General features: G+C 33.2%; 1 protein-coding gene across 6 annotated transcripts in view; it reads left to right on the top strand.

Annotated features, from left to right (window-relative positions):
• Positions 1 to 18,486, top strand: part of nuf (rab11 family-interacting protein nuf) — a 173,945-nt gene that overhangs the window by 131,332 nt on the left and 24,127 nt on the right. For all 6 annotated transcript variants that reach the window (XM_072540292.1, XM_072540293.1, XM_072540294.1 and 3 more), the window contains one exon: positions 15,499 to 15,663. In XM_072540292.1, coding sequence (XP_072396393.1) covers positions 15,499 to 15,663 — 165 coding nt within the window. The remainder of the gene's footprint in view (positions 1 to 15,498; positions 15,664 to 18,486) is intronic.

Consider the following 18,486-nt stretch of genomic DNA (forward strand, 5'->3'; position numbering starts at 1 on the left):
TATTACGTTTATATAATTTGATTAGTGCATTTCTACTTTTATAAAGTTATAAAAAAAATGTATTAGCAAAAAATTGGCTGGAAAATGTCCTTGTCCCGTGTCATCTAGGCCACACAAGTTTGCATAAACATCTAATATAAATTTATGAAATTTCTTATCAGTTTAACCTTGTAGGAGTAGTAGTTTGTTTAAAAATGAATTTTAATCTTTTTTGTTTTTTGCATGTTTAATAATGTTCATACTACATTACCAATGAAAGTATGGAAAATATACTATATTTAAAAATATCTATATTTAGATTTCGGTACAATTTCGATTGAAGACCGATGTCAAAAGCAATTGACATATAAAAAAGTCAATAAAAAAGTATTCATTTAGCTATTTTTTTAAGATTTATAGAATAAAAAGAAACACACTATTAGTAAAAGAGGTGTTTGATTGAAATCTATTGCAAACTTTTTAAAAAATATTCTTCTTCTTCTTCTTCTTCCTCTTTATAAGCAATTCTGCTTGTTCATTGGCGGATTAATACCTCTATGAAAAGTTGTCACTCAATCTATTGCGCGGTATCTCTTTAGCATCGGTTCTCACTTTGTCTATCCACCTCTTCCTTGGTCTTCCTACTGGCCGACGTACCACCATAGTTCCTTCCACTAAGCATTCTACTACGTGTTCTGTTATTAATCATTCTTATAAGATGACCTGCTCAGCGCAATCTTTGTATTTTTACATAATTTGCTATAGTATAGAGGGTTCTTTGTAATATTGATATAACTCGTAGTTGAACCTTATTCTCCACATACCATTATCGCAGGTGGATCCCAATATTCTTCTCAATATCTTTCTTTTAAACATTTTTGACTGTACTTACCTATGGATGTCTTTGGATCCAAACACCTGAGACAGAGGGAAGTTTGCTTTGTTAGCAAGCATTATCCTTTTCCGTATTTCCTCCTCCTCGCTGCCGTTCCTAGTTATCTGTACGTGAGCTGCTTTACGACTTCAATATTTGCGTCTTATATTGTCAAATTTTGCAATTTTCGTTGTTTCCTTGCTTGTATTAGAGCTTTAGTTTTATCTACGTTGGCGACTAGCCCTATTTCTGTCCCAATTTGTTCAAGCGCAACATAAAGTTCTGTGATGTCTCTTACGGTTCGGCCTGTCAAGTTTAGATTGTCTGCGTACTTCACAAACTGTTTAAATTTATTAAACAACTAACTGACCTACCAAACTTCGTATCGCCTTAAAATTAAATAATGTATCAAAGTTCAATAAGCTAATCTTTGGAAACTGTTAAGTAACAGAAATCTTTGGATAAATGAATCCTGTCGAGGTGTCAATAGCGACTTTACCATTTCCAATATCTAACAACTGCTTCGAAAATTAAAGCGTCTTTATATGCCGTCACAAATTGGATGATGTTAGGCATGCGTTTAGTTCATCCGCAGCAGTTAATTGGGGAATAATTATTAAATAAGGAACAGTCTGAAAATAGAATTATGGCTCAACCAAAAATATTTTTGATTGTCACGAATATCTTTCAAAATTTTGTCCGTCTAATGACCTCCTGTGGGCCAGTGTATCCCAAACGATTAATTTGCATACCTATAAAATCTTCGCCATTGCTGTATTTTTGGCGATGTTCCAATCATTAATCTTTATGTTTAATGGTAATTTCAAGGCAAAATTTGCAATTCGTTCGCCTTCCAATAAAGTTGCAGATATTCCAGATGAAGCCAACGCTAGGGCTACTGCGATCTGATCCTTGCCAATAACAATAAAATTAGTACTAACACTAGGAATTCTAAGATTTGCTACTTTGCGAAACTAAATTCAAATCTTTACCACTGTATCTTCTTCAACTTGCAAAGCAGACAGATTGATGAATTAATCGACAAGAGAATCTCTAATTTGCATTCCTCATGCCGTTCATCACGGTAAAAATTCTTAGTGAATTTAGTTTCTGGTACTCGAAACCGAGTAAAGAACTAAAACAGAAAGACAGTATTAGATTTAATTTCGATGTAGGGCGTCTGCAAGCCGCAGATAACAATGATTAACAATGGTTATAAATATTATGAACATTATATTTTTGGTTAGTTGGTTATTAACAAGTGAAAAATGTTATCGGACAAAAATGTTGGGGCATTAAACGGGTTGGACAGGCATATGTTAATTTCAAATTATCATCAACAATTTGAATTTCTCAGGATTATTAATATAAAGATTTAAAAAGTGATAGAATGTTTTACGATCGTAACCACAAAGATTCTAACAGCACAAACCGTGGGAATGAGAAGACGGGGTAGACCAAAGCTGAGCTGGATGGACGGGGTCACACAAGATGCCGAGAAGATCGGAGTCGGCAACTGGAAAATGCAAGCAAGGGACAGAACAGAATGACGTAGAAAGCTTGAGAAGGTCGAGGACTCTAAGGGCTGTAGCACCAAGATGATGATGATGTTTGACGGGCAAAATACAAGTGACACTTAAAAGTCCAACGCTACCAAATAGTAGGTTTACCTAGGAAATAATCACAAATTAATAATTGACTGAGGAAATACATTTGTAGGTCGATTATATTGTTGTTCGTTACCAAAGGAGTGTCAAAAAATTAGTAATTCAAAGAGCTGCGTTTAAAAACGCCATTAAACATTATTTTCTACGCATCTGTAATAGCGTGTGCTTTCTATACTCATTAATAAAAATATTAAATGCATATATTTAATAGTTCATTACCTCTATTTTTTTACCATCTAAGATTTCTATTGCTGAGTATTTAAATAATTATTTAACATACCTTGACAATAGGTTCTAAAGAATTTAATATTTTTACATCAGTTAATATGTTAACATTCGAAAGCTACTAATAAAACAGTTTTTATACTTACAAATGAAAATTTAAAATGTACGTTTCCTTTTATAAATTTAATTTTTTTATTGTTTAACTGCTTATGGATTTGCACAAGAAATTTTGTGAATTATTTGATTTGCAATAAAATATTAGGAAATTAAAAAACAATTGAAAATAATAGTTAAAACCGTGTTCCGAGTTATTTAGCGATACCACACTAACTCTCTGTCGCTTGGGTTGTGTCTTGTGTTTTTTTTTTCGGTTGGTTTGTGTCTGTGAGTCTTGTTTTAGGTCGTCTTCAGAGGGTGATCAGGGTTGAAAGGGTTTGATGCTAAAAATCTTCTTTTAAGAAGTTCTTTTTTTAATTATGAATGTGGCTGAATTTATATGCGTTATTCGCATATTATTTATATACTCCATTCGGTTAGCTCGGGCATATTTTGACAGATTCATTGTCGGTAACCTACAACACAACAATTCCTACTTCTCAGTATTAATAGCTTAAGTATACTACAATTACAGACTTCTTTCTGTAAAAAAAGAAGATTTATTCTAAATAGTGGAAGTGTATACCAAACCCATCAAATTTTGGGTAGTATATATTTAAAAAATATATTTTAGTTGTTATAATTTAACATAACTAACTAACTAACATAACTATTTATTATATGGTGCAGATAAATAAATATTGATTGTCGGTAATTCGCAAAGTTTGATTTTATTTAGTTTGTTTACTATTAATATTGGCTATGAGTACGTGTGCTTGGTTGTATAGTAATTTCCAGCCACTTTTAGTCTGTCAAAAAGTAACTAACTTCGCAAAAAAATAATTACTAAATTCACTAGACAGTTCGGGCTGGGAATAGCGAACCGAGTATATAAGTTATTCGCGTTGAGTTCAACTGTGGCTGTATCCTCCCTATGAACAGGTATAATTGTGCAATGGGATCGGAGAACCACAGAAAGACCTGATATGTATTTTGTATGTGTTTATTAGTGTGCGTGAATGTGTCCGTCCAAATTTTCCACATAGAGCATTAAGCAGTCCAAGTAGTGTTTTAAACAACGTATCTAGGTACTCGATGTGATCTCGGAGTTGGAGTCGTTTTACCCAAAGTCTCAGACAAATTCTTTCTTCGACATTGTGTATAACATGGCCGCTAATGTTGGGGTGTCTGAAAAGTATAAGTTGTGTTTTGTTTGGTATTGGTGTTACTCTCCATCTCCCGCACCACCTATCGACATGGTTTCGGTGATTTTGAGCACACCTTGTGAAGACATCTGCATCTCGGGATGTTATTAGGAGAGCGGTCTCATCTGCGTAAAGTAGTGTCAGCGTGTTAGTATTTTTGAGGTTTTAGGGAAAAAATATAGACATCTATGTTTTCTGGTGCATAATACATGGCCGTCAATAAATTGAATTACAAAAATTTGTTTCTAGAAGATAGAGGTATTTTCAAATATATGTCCGGTTTGATATCTGTTTCTATGATCCTTATCTTACTGGAATTATATCTACCTGTAGTCGGCATTACTGCTATTCCTGAGTAATATTTCGGATCGGATTTTGTATCTATCTTATGCATTGAAGACATTTAGGATTGTCTTCATTCTTCTCGAATCAGTTGTAGCTTCAAGCTCCTTGCAAATAATTTACGCTATATTTTAAGTAACTTCTGCGTTCTTGTCAAACAAATTACCTATTGGCATAGCTCATCGTAATTCGCACAATGCAAAGTTCTCAGATTTTGAAGCCAGGAATTTGAAGAAAACGAAAAAGTGGACCTAGTAACCAGGGAGGGGGAAAACATTCAATAGACCCACAACCTTCCGTTGGAATAACAAGAAGCACAGCCAAAAAACTATATAGAACTAGGTGGAATGGATGAAACTTAACCACTCAACTGGTGCGATCAAGTGGGTCTTAAGCATTCGAAGGCTTTTATACATCAACTTTCATCAATCTACAATCAACCAAAGATCTACTAAATAGCAATAGGAATGATCTGCGATTTATCGTAAGTCTCCCAACAAGACACTGTCAAGGGGCACATGAATAAAATCGGACTGACAGAAAGTGCGGATTGTAGATTTTGTTAGGCTGAAGACGAGACAGCGGGACATTTGAGTATTTTCGACTCGAGCCCTACGACTGTCACCAAATACCATAATAGACTGTTAAAAAGTTTAGGCTGAAAGGGCAATTTTAAGCTGGATGTGAGCCACAATAAACCTCTTACGTCGAGTAGAAAAACCGCCCACTCATATTAAAGTTAACCAAACCTAATATGTCCCCCGATCTTAAAAGAATACATAGAGATGTCTATGATCGCATCAATATTTATGTCAAGTTTTACTATTAGTGTACTTTATTACAATCAGTGTTTATTGAAATGATCTTAGGATAAAATAATAACCACAAGAAACTGGTAATTTCTCACAATACTTTTTGCACCAATTTTTTTGTTGTATATTTGTTAGTAGTTTATTTTGTTTTGATACTTTAGCTTTAGGTAGTTTACACAAAGTAAATAATATCCAAAAATTTATTTTTAACTAAAAAAATTAATTTTAGATGACGATCAGATTTTTTTTGTAACTAATTTTTCAATAATTGGAAAAAAATGTATTTTGAAATATATTTACTTTTTTTATATCCATATACATCAAAAATAAAGTAATATTTTAATTTTAAATAAGCGTAGGTTTATTTTTCGGAAAAGATTTTAACTCATTGAAAGCTCTACTAACAGTGACTCACTGACAGATTACTCGCACTCGGCAGTGCTCCAATGCAACCTTGTTTCAATTATTTATCATTTTAACTTAGTAATGCGGTTAATTTACTATCAAGGGAGCGTCCAGCGATGAATGGAACCATTATCAGTCGAAAATTAGCGTGATACGGTACACATCTATTTTTCCCGCGTGACAAATGAAATTTTCGAGGTTTTTCTCTAAAATGACGGACACTGACAACGAGGAAAAAGAAAATGGACTCGAGACCGAGGACGATTTGGATTTCGACATGTGGTACGGGCAGTTTGAGTTTGTTGGACCGAATGTGAAAGACTTTAAATCCAACGATTTCAAAAGTAACGGAGTTATGGGAATGCATCATCATAATTCGGATAGTGACTCTGATGACTCGGTAGGTATCTTTTTTAGTTTGTGTTGTCTTGTTGGTTGATACAATTGCTTACAAAATTGTTAAGCGGAAGTTTTGAATATTACACATAGTCTTAGAAATTTAGTCGCATTGAACCGCTCAGATTCAGGTGACAATGTAAAAAAGTATGGACAACCCCAAATAATTTAGTGGTATTCATCTTTTATAAAAAACTGAAACAGGTAAATTTACTTTTTTAATATTCCTTGTTTTGATAGAATTTATTTATTTTTTTATTGACATTTTTGTTAAATGTAAATATATGGCATGTGATACGTTATTTGAAAGCTCATGTGCTACTTAGTGTGCTCCGTTATAAATCACATCGTACCGTTTCAAAATAGTGACTGCCGAAATGTGAAAATTATGTCAAATGAGCCCCCAGTAAAAGAAAATCCCTTTTCTATTTTTAGAAGCATAGTAAATGAATGACACGAGAGCTTTCGAAGGATGTATCATATAACATATATTTTCATTTTACCAAAAATTACGATGAAGTCATACTGTTCAGTCAATAAAAATAATAAATTCAAAAACAAAAACTCAGAAAGTGCAATAGTGGAAAAATAAATTGAACTGTTTTTTCTAGTGAGCGTTTTCTATAAAAGCTGAAGATTACCTTTGTGCGGTACTTACATTGAATTACATTAATTGAAATAATATATAATTATATATATAGTAGTAGTTTTTGATTATCTCTGCGCTCCTGTCGTTTAAGCTGTCTATTGTTACATCTAGATACTTAACTCTCTCAACTTTTTGGAATATTCATTATTCAATCATTATATTATTATGTTAGAATTTTTCCTTAAGATTAACATGTTATACTTCGTCTTTTCTTCATTTACTTTTAGACCTGTAAGTGTCGCTTCTTTTATCAGAGTCATCAGTGACTATTATAAGCTTTTTTGTATCTTGTAGCTATTACCATATCGTCAGCGTATTCTATAATTTGTGCAGAACTTTGTATAATCATCTTGTTGATTCCAGTTTTTTTAATTGCACCGTCCACTGCTATATTAAAAAGTGTTGTAGACAGGCTATCACCTGGTTGAACTCCTACTTCTATATTGATAGTTTCTGTATTTTCTCGTCTGTTAGACGAGCACGTTCGTAGCACTTTTCAATCAATTGTGTTAGCGGGTAAATGGGTCTACAGTCGATTTTCCTTTTCTAAAGCCTTGTTGGTATTATCCTAGTATATTTGTGGTGCATTTATCTATTCTGTTTTTTAAGAGCCATATAATTAGAGTCAGCTAGCTATATTCATCTATAATTAGAGTCAGCTAGCTATATTCATCAGAGAAATATTAGCTATAATTGGGATATCTATTTTTAAGAATTTGTTGATTTGTACAAACATGACGTGTCATATGGAGGTATAAAACGAATTTTAGTATACAGGAATTTTACGTACACTAATTGTTATTGTTTGTTCGATTATGGAATTAACCTATGAGCAAATTTGTATTGAATCATTAAAGAAATTTAGGATCATTGACAAATTTTCTAATTAGAAATTATTTTATATTTAGATTATTCATTATAAGAAATTTATTTAACAATAAAACACTGAAAACTTTTCTTTTCAACACTTCCACATTTATTTTAAATTATCATCACTACAGCTGTTTCGGCCAGAGTGCCCTTCTCAAGTGATCTATTTTTGGTATTCTACACTTTATAGTCGTTAACTGAATAAGTTGAGAAGGGAAGAACTGTTTGTCTCAAGTTGGTCATTCAGAATTATGACTGTGTTTTTTAATTTGTTAATTTTCATAGATTCTAATAAACATAGCTTAAGGCCTTTATTTTGATTGTGAAGAATTTGAAATTCGTCATTAAAAGAATGATTGTGGTCTAGAAGGTAAAGTGCGTACGAAGAGTATGTTTTTCTATTATTAAAAGCCCTTTTATGTTCTGCTATACGTTTGATAAAAGTTATACCAGTTTGACCGGTGTAAGTTTTTGGGCAGTTGTCACATTGTTTGTATACACCGCTGTGTAATTGCTTTTTCTTTTCGCTCTTGTTGTTCTTAATATATTTGCCTAAGTTGTTTGTTCTAAACGCTGGTGTTATTCCTTTCTTTTTGGTAAATCCTGGAAAGCCCTGAAATACTAATTTCAGGGCTTTCTTATGTAGTTTTTGATTTAAAATTTTATTTATTATGTGTTCGTTGTACCCATTGTTTACTGCTATTTGCTTAATGATATATTCAGTTCTATCTCAAAGTAATTTTTTAACATGGGAATTTCTATTAATCTATGTAACATGCTAAGGTAGGCAGCCAATTTTTGTTATGTCAACAGCAGCAGCCAATATCAGTATGAGTAGGTTTATGAAATAAGGAGAACCCATGTTTGTTTTTAAATCTGATAATTTTCAAATCTAGAAATTTTATGGATTGATTTTGTTCTGTTTCTATTGTGAATTCAATATGACTATGGAGTGAATTAATATACGATAAGAATTGGTCAAGTTGTCTGTTAGTTTCTGTAAAACATACCTGTACATCGTCTACGTATCTTCACCAATATGAATACTGTTTGAATATGGGGTATTTTGAAATCTTTCTTTCTAGGTGGTCCATAAAAATATCTGATAGCAATGGGCTTAGAGGATTGCCCATTATAAGTCCTGCACTGTTATTTATATATATATATATATATTTGATTATTAAATTCAAAGTAGTCCTGGCTTATGCAAATTTCAAGAAGATTTAAAATTTCAGATGTAGTGATTGGATTTGTAATATTATGGTCTAAAAGGTCTTTTACTAGAACAAAAGTTTCTGTAGGAGGGATACTAGGAAATCCCTCCTTAGTCCATCTCTTTCCTAGTATCTCACCTACAGAAGCTTTTGTTTTAGTAAAAGACCTTTCAGACCATAAAATTACAAATCTTATCATTACGTCTGAAATTTTACACACAATAAAAATTGGCTGCCTACCATAGCATGTTACATAGATTAATAGAATTCCTAAAGAGAGTACCTTCTGCTCGATTACATATAAAGGCAAGATGTCAACAAAAATAGCCAAACACATAAAAAAGAAAGGAATAACACCAACTTTTCAAACAAACAACAACTTAGGCAAATATATTAAGAATAACAAGAGCCAAAAGAAAAAGCAATTACACAGCGGTGTATACAAACTTAAATGTGGCGACGGCCCAAAAACTTACATCGGTCAAACTAGTAGAACTTATCAAACGTATAGCAGAACATAAAAGAATAATAGGAAAACAGACTCTACGTACGCCCTTCACCTTCTAGCTAGACCATAATCATTCTTTTAATGACGAATTTCAAATTCTTTACATTCAAAATAAAGGCATCAGGCTATCTCTATTGGAATCTATGGAAATCAACAAATTAAAAAATACAGACATAATTCTGAATGACCAACTTGAGACAAACAGTTCTCCCCTCCTCAACTTATTCAGTTAAAGACTATAAAGTGTAAACACATACCAAAAATAGATCACTTGAGAAAGGCACTCTGGCCGAAACAGCTGTAGTGATAATAATTTAAAATAAATTTTGTGGAAGTGTTTAAAAGAAAAGTTTTCAGTGTTTTATTGTTAAATAAAACGAATTTCCATCAAGTAATGGTCGAATCCTCCATCCCTTAAGAAATTTATTCTTTGGATTTGTAATTTAAGATTTCACCATGTTAATAGTTAAACAGATTGAGTCAGATCTTTTTTTATCGCGGAGAGAAAAGTCTTTATACAACGGCCTATACACGTCCCGAAATACCACCCAACTGTCGTGACCGACAACGTTGGGCCCGACGGCTGGTGTGTGTGTGTAGGATTTGTTGACCGACAAAAATAGTTGTACCCGACTTCTATCCAATTTGGTTATAGAAAACATCGACATTTTTTGTGTATTTGTAAGATAAAAGATATGAATAAGTAGAATGTATTATGACGAAAATATTTCGGTACGTAATTGTTGTATAACAATAAAATACAGATCGTTTAAATATGTAATGTAATATTATATAAAAACGTGTGGTTTAATTATGTTTCTTTTAAATAAAAATTCTTTTGGTAAAATATAATTTGACTAGACCACAAAATAGAGATAATTTCATTTTTAACATACCGCAAAAGACGAGATTAAGGTTACAGATCAAAAGGTTCGTGTTCTGTCTCGGAGCTGCTATTTTCCAGAGAATCTACGCTATCATTTATGTCAATTCATCTACAATTAAATCTAGACCTAGTCCTTTTTCTATAAAATAACGCTTAAAAGGAGGCGTGTTCGCAATACTATTTCCACTCATCTTGGGAAAATTTTCAGAAAAATTTGTCTTCACAGAATTTTTTGTGGTTTCGGTTTTTCCGTGACAAAAATTTATTATTATACGACGAAGTAAACCTCTGTTAAAATCGTCCAAGTTGGATTTTGCGGCAGATTGCATTCTTCTGTTTTTAATCGTCGGAAATGATGTAGAAACACCTTCTTCTATAATTGTCATTCCACGATAGATTTCTTTTAAACTTACTCCCGTTGCTAAGGCAGGCTCCTGTAATTTTTCATTTATCCAGACTTTGCCTTATAATATTGATTAACAATCCATGTTAATAATTTAAAAATTCAAATCAATCACAATAACAATTTTTTCCAACACAGACAAAAGAAAGAACAATATTTTTTGTCTCAATGTGTACAAGTGCCTTACTTTCAGCGATCTTCTTCTTCTTATTGCGCCTTCTCCTTTCGAAGGTTGGCGATCCAAAGGGCAATTGTAGCTTTGAAAACTGCTGCACGAAAGCACGAAATTCTGCCATGAATTCTGGCGTTTTCCAACTGATCTTTTGCCCTGCACTTTACCTTCCAATATGATCTGGAGTAATTCATATCTTTCACCTCTCAACACATGACCCAAGTATTGTATTTTCCTCTCTTTGATTTTGCTGAGTAATTCTTTTTGTTTACTCATGCGCCGAAGTACCTCACCAATGGTAACTTTTTTTACCCATGGAATTCTCAGCATCCGTCTTTATATATACGTTTGAAAGGCATGTATTCTTTTTTCTGTTTCAGAGTTCATTGTCCAACTTTCACAGCCATACAGCAAAACAGAGAAAACTTAACATCTGATCATTGGAATTCTGAGCTCTAGACTAAGGTCTGATCTTGTAAAAAATGTTTTCATGTTAATGATTGTTTTTTTTTTCTATTCTTGATAGAATTTCTTTTTTTTTGGGTTACAGTGGCTGTTGATATTTGCTCAAAAATATTTTATGTATGTTACCTGTATTAATTGTCCTTTGGCATACAAGTGTACGTTTGTTGGTATCTTTGAAAATACTAGAATTTTAGTTTTGGAAACATTTAGATGTAAACCGAACATTTCGCTATGACGAACTCCTCATTTATTATATTTTGTAGTTCTTGTGTTGCTTGCTATTTTGACGGTATCATCAGCGTGCCTAATGTTGTCTATGCTGGTTCCGTTAATCTTGATTCCACCTTGAACCTCGTCTAATCAGTCAGTCTAATGAGTCAGCGATCAGAAAGTAATATTGATGGATATTCTTGCTGTCCACTGCGCATCGGAGGTGGAGCCTAAATATCAAAAAGACCTAGTTTTAAGCTGTATTAAGCCATTATTGCCACATTGCAATTAAAATTACATTTTTAACTAACCAAAGTTTGACTTTTCGATTTCCACTCCGTAAATCTTTCTCAAAAAAGATTATTTTTAAATATTCTGGGAAATATAATGCTATAACCAACCGAGTAGTTGATAGGTTATGCCATTCAAAATTGACATAGTTGGTCTTGATCTTGTAGACAACCGCATGCTTATGGTTAAACGCATGCTATTGTCTACAAGGTCGAGGACAAGTATGTCAATTTTAAAAGACATAACCTATCAACAATCCGTTAGTTGTATTATTATATTTAAATTTTTCTATTTTTCTTCTATATTTATCATAGAAATAAAATAATTGTTTTTCAAAATCTCCATGAAGAACTTCTGCAAACGTTTGAACCAATTGTGTAAGCAGTTATAACATTTCAATAGAGCTAATTAGAAAAAGTCATTTTATACCGTCAACCTCTTCTAAACCTTCTTCATAAACGGATATAAGAAGAAATCATTGGTGTTAAATTAACATGGTCATGTCAGACATAGAGATTATCTACCGTCATACGTGGGACGAAGGATAGAGCTGTTAGAAGTTGATCGAAGGAGAGGTAGAGGACAAGAGTGAAAGGTTTAGTTGAAGAAAATTCGATGGATAGAAATGAGTGGCGACGAAGGGTAAAAAACAGCGAGCACTGAAAAGGGAAAAGCTGAGAAAGAAGAAGATTGGACTCTGATTGGAGTCATGGAGACCTATTGGGAGCTATGGCAGAAACACAGTTGGGGACTGGGATCGACCCTCGGCTTGTTTCGTATATATTTTTATTTGAAGACTCAGAATAGTTATCCATTTTGTAGTCCTCCTCTGGACTTTTTATTTTTGTGTCCTCTTACAGCATCAAGACATAATCCTCGTGAATTCACCAGTTCTCGAGAGTATCGCTAATTCAGTAATTTTCCCTCGTACCATGGACTCCCTGGATGCAATGATCTTACACCTCGGAATTGGGGAGCGCTGTAATAGTAGCACAAATCTCATGGTGTGATGGGCGAGTTGCGTTACGGCTGTCTGGTGATTTACCGATTGCATGATATATGTTGCATGCGTCCATGTATATTTTGCGTTTTACGTACGTGTACACGTATGTGTGTGTTCAATCAACAATTTATAGTTAATGGTATAACTACAGAGCCCCTATTTTATGTTCTCCATGTCGTAATATGCGTGTCTGTCATGCACGGACGTTTTGAGTTTTTTTAAAATTTACTTGTTTAAGCTCGAATTTTCCTGATAGAAAATGATCCGTCTTTGCTGGTAGATTTTCTTCAATTATCTCAGCACTTCTGATCAATAATTTCAGAATTTATTTTTTTACATTACTTTAATGATATGTTGATGATAAATCCGGTCCCAAAAAACAAATGACCACATACTTCAAAGTGGTTCATTTTAGAGCAACTTTTCTTATAAATTTCGTCTTTAACGACCCATACAATCGACTGCTCTTTCGTTTCAATCTCCTTTAGATTTATTTTGAAGCGAGGCGATGAATTTTTTTCGACATTTCTTTACGCCAATCAAAAAAATGACAAGTCATTTTTAGGTCAATATCTAATTATAATGTATCAAATCGGAAGAAATATTTTTGATATTTAAATATCCGCAATATTTGAATATCAGTTCACTTACGCATTTTTGTTTCATAGTACGTCTCAATTTTCCAGAAATTCTACAGAAAAAGGTTCTACACAATCTGCTATATCTCAAAACCTATGTAGGAACGATGAACTTTGCCTGGAGGTCTGTGGTGATTATGATCAGCCGTCTAGTTGTAGAATCCGTATGTTTGATTAAGTTATTCTTTTGGGCATTTCTAAACAAAAGTGAGCAGTTTTTGCAATATTTTAATATCTTGTGTTTCCATTCATGTAACCATCTGGGTTAACATCAAAATTAGATAACTATCGCGCAAAGGGGCAAACTGGATTCAAAGAGGGATTTAACAGATCATCTTTTAACTAAGAAATTATTAATTATGTTTCGCTGATAACCAAATACTGATTGCTCAGGATTATGACGACTTGAGTTACATGACTCGGAAGCTAATAGAAGAATATAACAAATGGGGTCTCGAAGCCAACATTAAGAAAACTAAAACCATGTGTATTGGAGGGACAAAGCAGTCCATTATATTAGACGATGGGGTAGAAATTAGATACTGTGATGAATACAAGTACCTGGGTATGAAGATAACTCAAGATGGAACACTCGATGCTGCTATAAACGACAGAAACATACAGGGTAGAAAAGCCATATCCATGATGAATGGCATTCTGTGGGACCAAACAATATCTAAAGCGAACAAACAACTCATATACAACACCATACTTAAAAGTGTAATCACATATGGCAGTGAAGTTTGTCTAATGAAACAAAGAACAGAGAAACTGTTACTAGCAACAGAAATGGACTTCTGGAGAAGAGCAGCAGGCAAATCAAGAAGAGATCGGATACCAAATGAGAGAATACGAGAAATGATGGGAGTCAAGCGTACAATAGTTGATGACATAAAAACAAAACAGTTAATATGGTACGGCCATGTACAGAGAATGCCAGATGACAGGATTCCGAAACAGATTTTGACGTAGACACCACAAGGAAGAAGAAAAAGAGGAAGGTCGAGAAGAAGCTGGAGAGAGGGAATTGAAAAAGAACTAGAGGAAAGATAAATCCCTCCAGGCCTATGGTTAAATAGAGAAGAATGGCGGTTAGGAGTCGGAAGGCGTCGGAGAACGCTGTAAACCTATAGTAGTAGTAGTAAATGTAGCACAACTTTTTATCTGGCATTCGCGGACTTTACAAAAGCGTTCGATATTTTAGAACATTACACACTAATAAATACTTAGGAAACGGAAGAATCATGGAAAGAGAAATGCTGAGTATCCTAGTGTCATAGAAAAAAAAAATTAACTGGATTCGTAAGCAAATGAAAATAAAATATGTATCAATTCAAGTAGCAAAACTTTAAAACCACAGATAAATGCTAAGAGCAGATTGCTAATTTACTTTTAAATTTTTGTTTAACATTGTATTAGAATTCAAATAGTAACGGATTTGACATATAACTGATCCGACTAAGCCTTTTCTACGGTTTCTTCCTTAAATAACATTACATATCAAATTTTATTCCCTACTCAAGCTTGAGTTGTTTTTTTTTTTTTTTAATTTAAAATTAAGTCATTGATATTTCTACTGACTAAACTTACAATTCTATGTAAACAGATAAAAAATTTGTAAATATGTATTGGAAAGTACGATAACACGATAATTTTACTACGGATCTACTTCCTGTGTAAATGTCTTCATACCCACACAAAAATATTTTTTGAGTCATAAAATCTGTATTTCCCTTTTTTACTTCCTTATCATTATAAATGTTATTCTATGTATGTATGACTAAAATAAACTGGTATAAACAAATACATTTATACCTGAGTCTTATAATAAATAGATTTGTAAGTTTATCGAGTATTATACATTGATAAAATAAATTTTTGACTATTTGTGGTATATGAATTGTCTAAAGGGCCTTAACCATTATGAATACAATTAATAAAATACCTATGGTCTTCTTATAATTTGATATTGTATTCAGGAAAACTTTGTTGTTCCGTACTCATTTTAATAACAATCCAAGCGTAATCATGCTATCTTTCCTGATTGGTTTTTAGTGACCTATATATTTTTTTAGAGAGTTCGTTGTCTTATTTGTAATATTTGCATACTGCTCACACGTGACAGTTAAAATATATGATGTACACCTCAAGATTTCATTTTAATTTTTCTAACCAAATATTTCTTTAGTTTCAGGTATTACAACAACAGGTAGGATATCTTCAAGACACAGCCAACCAAAACGATGAGAGGTATACAAGAGCCAAAGCAGACAATGCAGCTCTCCAAGCCAGGGTTATTATGTTAGAAGAACAACTTAGGGAAACTGAAATGAGAAGCGAAGAGAAATTACAGGTAAGATCAGCTCCTTTCCGTTTCTCTTATTTAATGTTTGTCGTTTTGTTTTGTTTCCTGGAATTGTAGTCGTTGTTATTCGATATTCTGTCAATTTTCCACTGCTCACATCACCTTTAGAACGCATGAAGCTGGACTGGTATATTTCTTTTTAAATAACCCCATATGGAGAACATATACAATTCATATGGGGTTATTTAAAAAGCAAGATTTTTAATACCATTCTAGCATAATTCGAAGCACTAAGACAACGAATAGTGCATGAATGTAGTCTAGTAGCCCCTAAAATGCTCCAAAATGTTCTTCGTACTTTCGAACAGCGACTATATAATTGTATGGACAAAAATAAACTGTTATGAATTATGAATTTATTAATTTAAAATTTAGTTCATTTTATTAACGTTACATTTAATAAAGTTTCCTATTAATGTTGCAAATTTCGTTTTAATGTAGTTTTTTGACCTGACCCGAAATTGACACTAGCCAAAACTGTAGGCGTTACGTTTAGTTTTTAAGAGATGTAACACTTTCAATAAACTGATACTTTTTCACGAGAATAGAGTTAATATGGAAAAAATTATGGATGTCTGAATTCTGAAGCAAAATACATATCTAACAATGTGCCACACATGGTATGTTCCCCATTTAATATTAAGGTTTGGGATACTGTAGGCGAGGGGCTTGGCAATTGACATTTATCTGTATCGTTAAAAGATGACCCCTTTAGAAGAAAAATCGACGACTTGTTTTAGCATTTTCACAAAACCCAATGGATTTTGCCAAATATCAGGTACTTTGTGTGGCGAACCCAATCTTGTATACCCAATAAGCTAAAATGACGGTATTAATCAATAGCGATAAAAAAACTAATCCAATTGAAATAAATCTTGGCGTAAGCAGGACGATACAGTATCCCCAAAACTATTTACAGCACCACTGGAGACTGTTTTCAAGTGGTTGGAATAGACAAGACGAGGAATTTCTTGAATCATATTAGATTCGTCTATGATTTAGTTATAGTAACGCTCAACTGGAACGATTGGCAGAGGATGATGGAGAATTACATATAAAATCCCAATAAAAAGGACCAAAAATCAACCTTAACAAAACGAAACTTATGTCAAATAAACATAGCAAACCGGTAATAACAATGCAGGGAACCGCGTGGATCATGTAGATGAGTACGTCTATCTGGGTCAAAATGTAAAATTTAATTAAGAAAACCAGAAAACGGAAATGCGTAGAAAAGTAAGAATGGGATGGACTGTCTTTGAAAAGCGGTCTCATGTACTGAAAAATAAAAAATACCTCAGAAACTTCGAACCATAGCATTTAATTCTTGTATTCTCCCTGTCCTAATATGGAACTCAGACATCCACATTCACTTCAATATTCAATATCAACTTGAATATGGCACAACTAAATTTACAGTATCTTATATACCTGTCAGCGATCAGATATCCCCTAGGGACAACATACAATTTTTTACTTTTTTACGCGCATCTGAATATCGAAATAAAATTAGTAGAGAATAGATTATTCTAAATATTTTTAAAATATAGACTATTCCTTAATGAAAAAGGAAGGAAATATGATAATAAATCATTTTAAAGATGTCCTCTTCTTCTTCTTCTTTTTCTTCTTCTTCTTTTTATATAGACATGACTCTGTCTGTTTTTCAATGTGCCTCCAGTAAATTGTCGTTCCATCGTTTTCGTGGTCTTCCTATTGGGGAACCGTTTCTTGCCGTCTTTACTACTCTATTTGTTATCATTCGGCTTATATGATCGTTCCATTCTACTCTTCTATTTCTTACCCAGTTCTTGATTTTCTCCACCTTGCATCTACGTCGTATATCTGTACTTCTAGCTATGTCCCATAGTGTCTTACCATCAATTTTTCTAAGTGTTTTCATCTCTGCTGTTTCTAACATCCTTTTTGTCCTCTCTGTGTCAGGTCTTGTTTCTGCCGCGTATGTCATTACTGGTCTGATGACTGTTATAAATTCTGCCTTTTATTTCTTTCCCGTTATTTTTATTTCTCCATATTGTTTCATTCTGGCAACCTGCTATTCACTTGAGCGTCCACTTCAGTTTCGAGCTTTCCGTATCTAGATTATGTGATGCCTAGATATTTAAACTCCATCACTTGTTTTATTATCTGACCTTCCAGCTCCAATTTACATTTTAGTAAATTTGCTGTTGTAACTATGCATTTTGTCTTTTTTGGGGAAATTAACATGTTAAATTTTTTCTGGCGGTTATATTAAATTGGTGCAGCATACGATGTAAATCATCTTCACTTTGACAGAGTAGTATTGCGTCGTCTGCATAGCAGATTAATAAAAGTTGTTTTTCTAACATTTGGTATCCTTTTTTAGTTCTTACTTTTTTTATTATTTCATCCATAATCAGGTTGAACAATAGAGGACTCAGGGAATCTCCCTCTCGTAAAACATTGCCAGCTTCAATACGATCGGTTAGTTCTTCTTCTACACTTACTTTTATTGTGTTGTTTTGGTAGATATTTTCGATCGTTTTGATTATTCCTAGAGGTATCTCTCTTGCTTAGGTACATTAAGTGGATAACGTCTTTTAATTTGACCCGGTCAAATGCCTTCTTAAGGTTCACGAAACATAGATATGCCGGTTTGTTGTATTCTAATGATTTCTCTTGCACTTGCCTCATTATAAATATACCGTCGGTGCGTGATCTTCCCGACCTAAAACCTTGTTGTTCTTCTGCTAGTGTTATAATGTCATTCAGTTTATTTGTTATCACTTTGGTTGTTAATTTTAGTTTTGTGTTTAATAAATTAATTCC

This window comes from Diabrotica undecimpunctata, chromosome 8, assembly GCF_040954645.1.
Source record: "Diabrotica undecimpunctata isolate CICGRU chromosome 8, icDiaUnde3, whole genome shotgun sequence".
Lineage (NCBI taxonomy): Eukaryota > Metazoa > Arthropoda > Insecta > Coleoptera > Chrysomelidae > Diabrotica > Diabrotica undecimpunctata.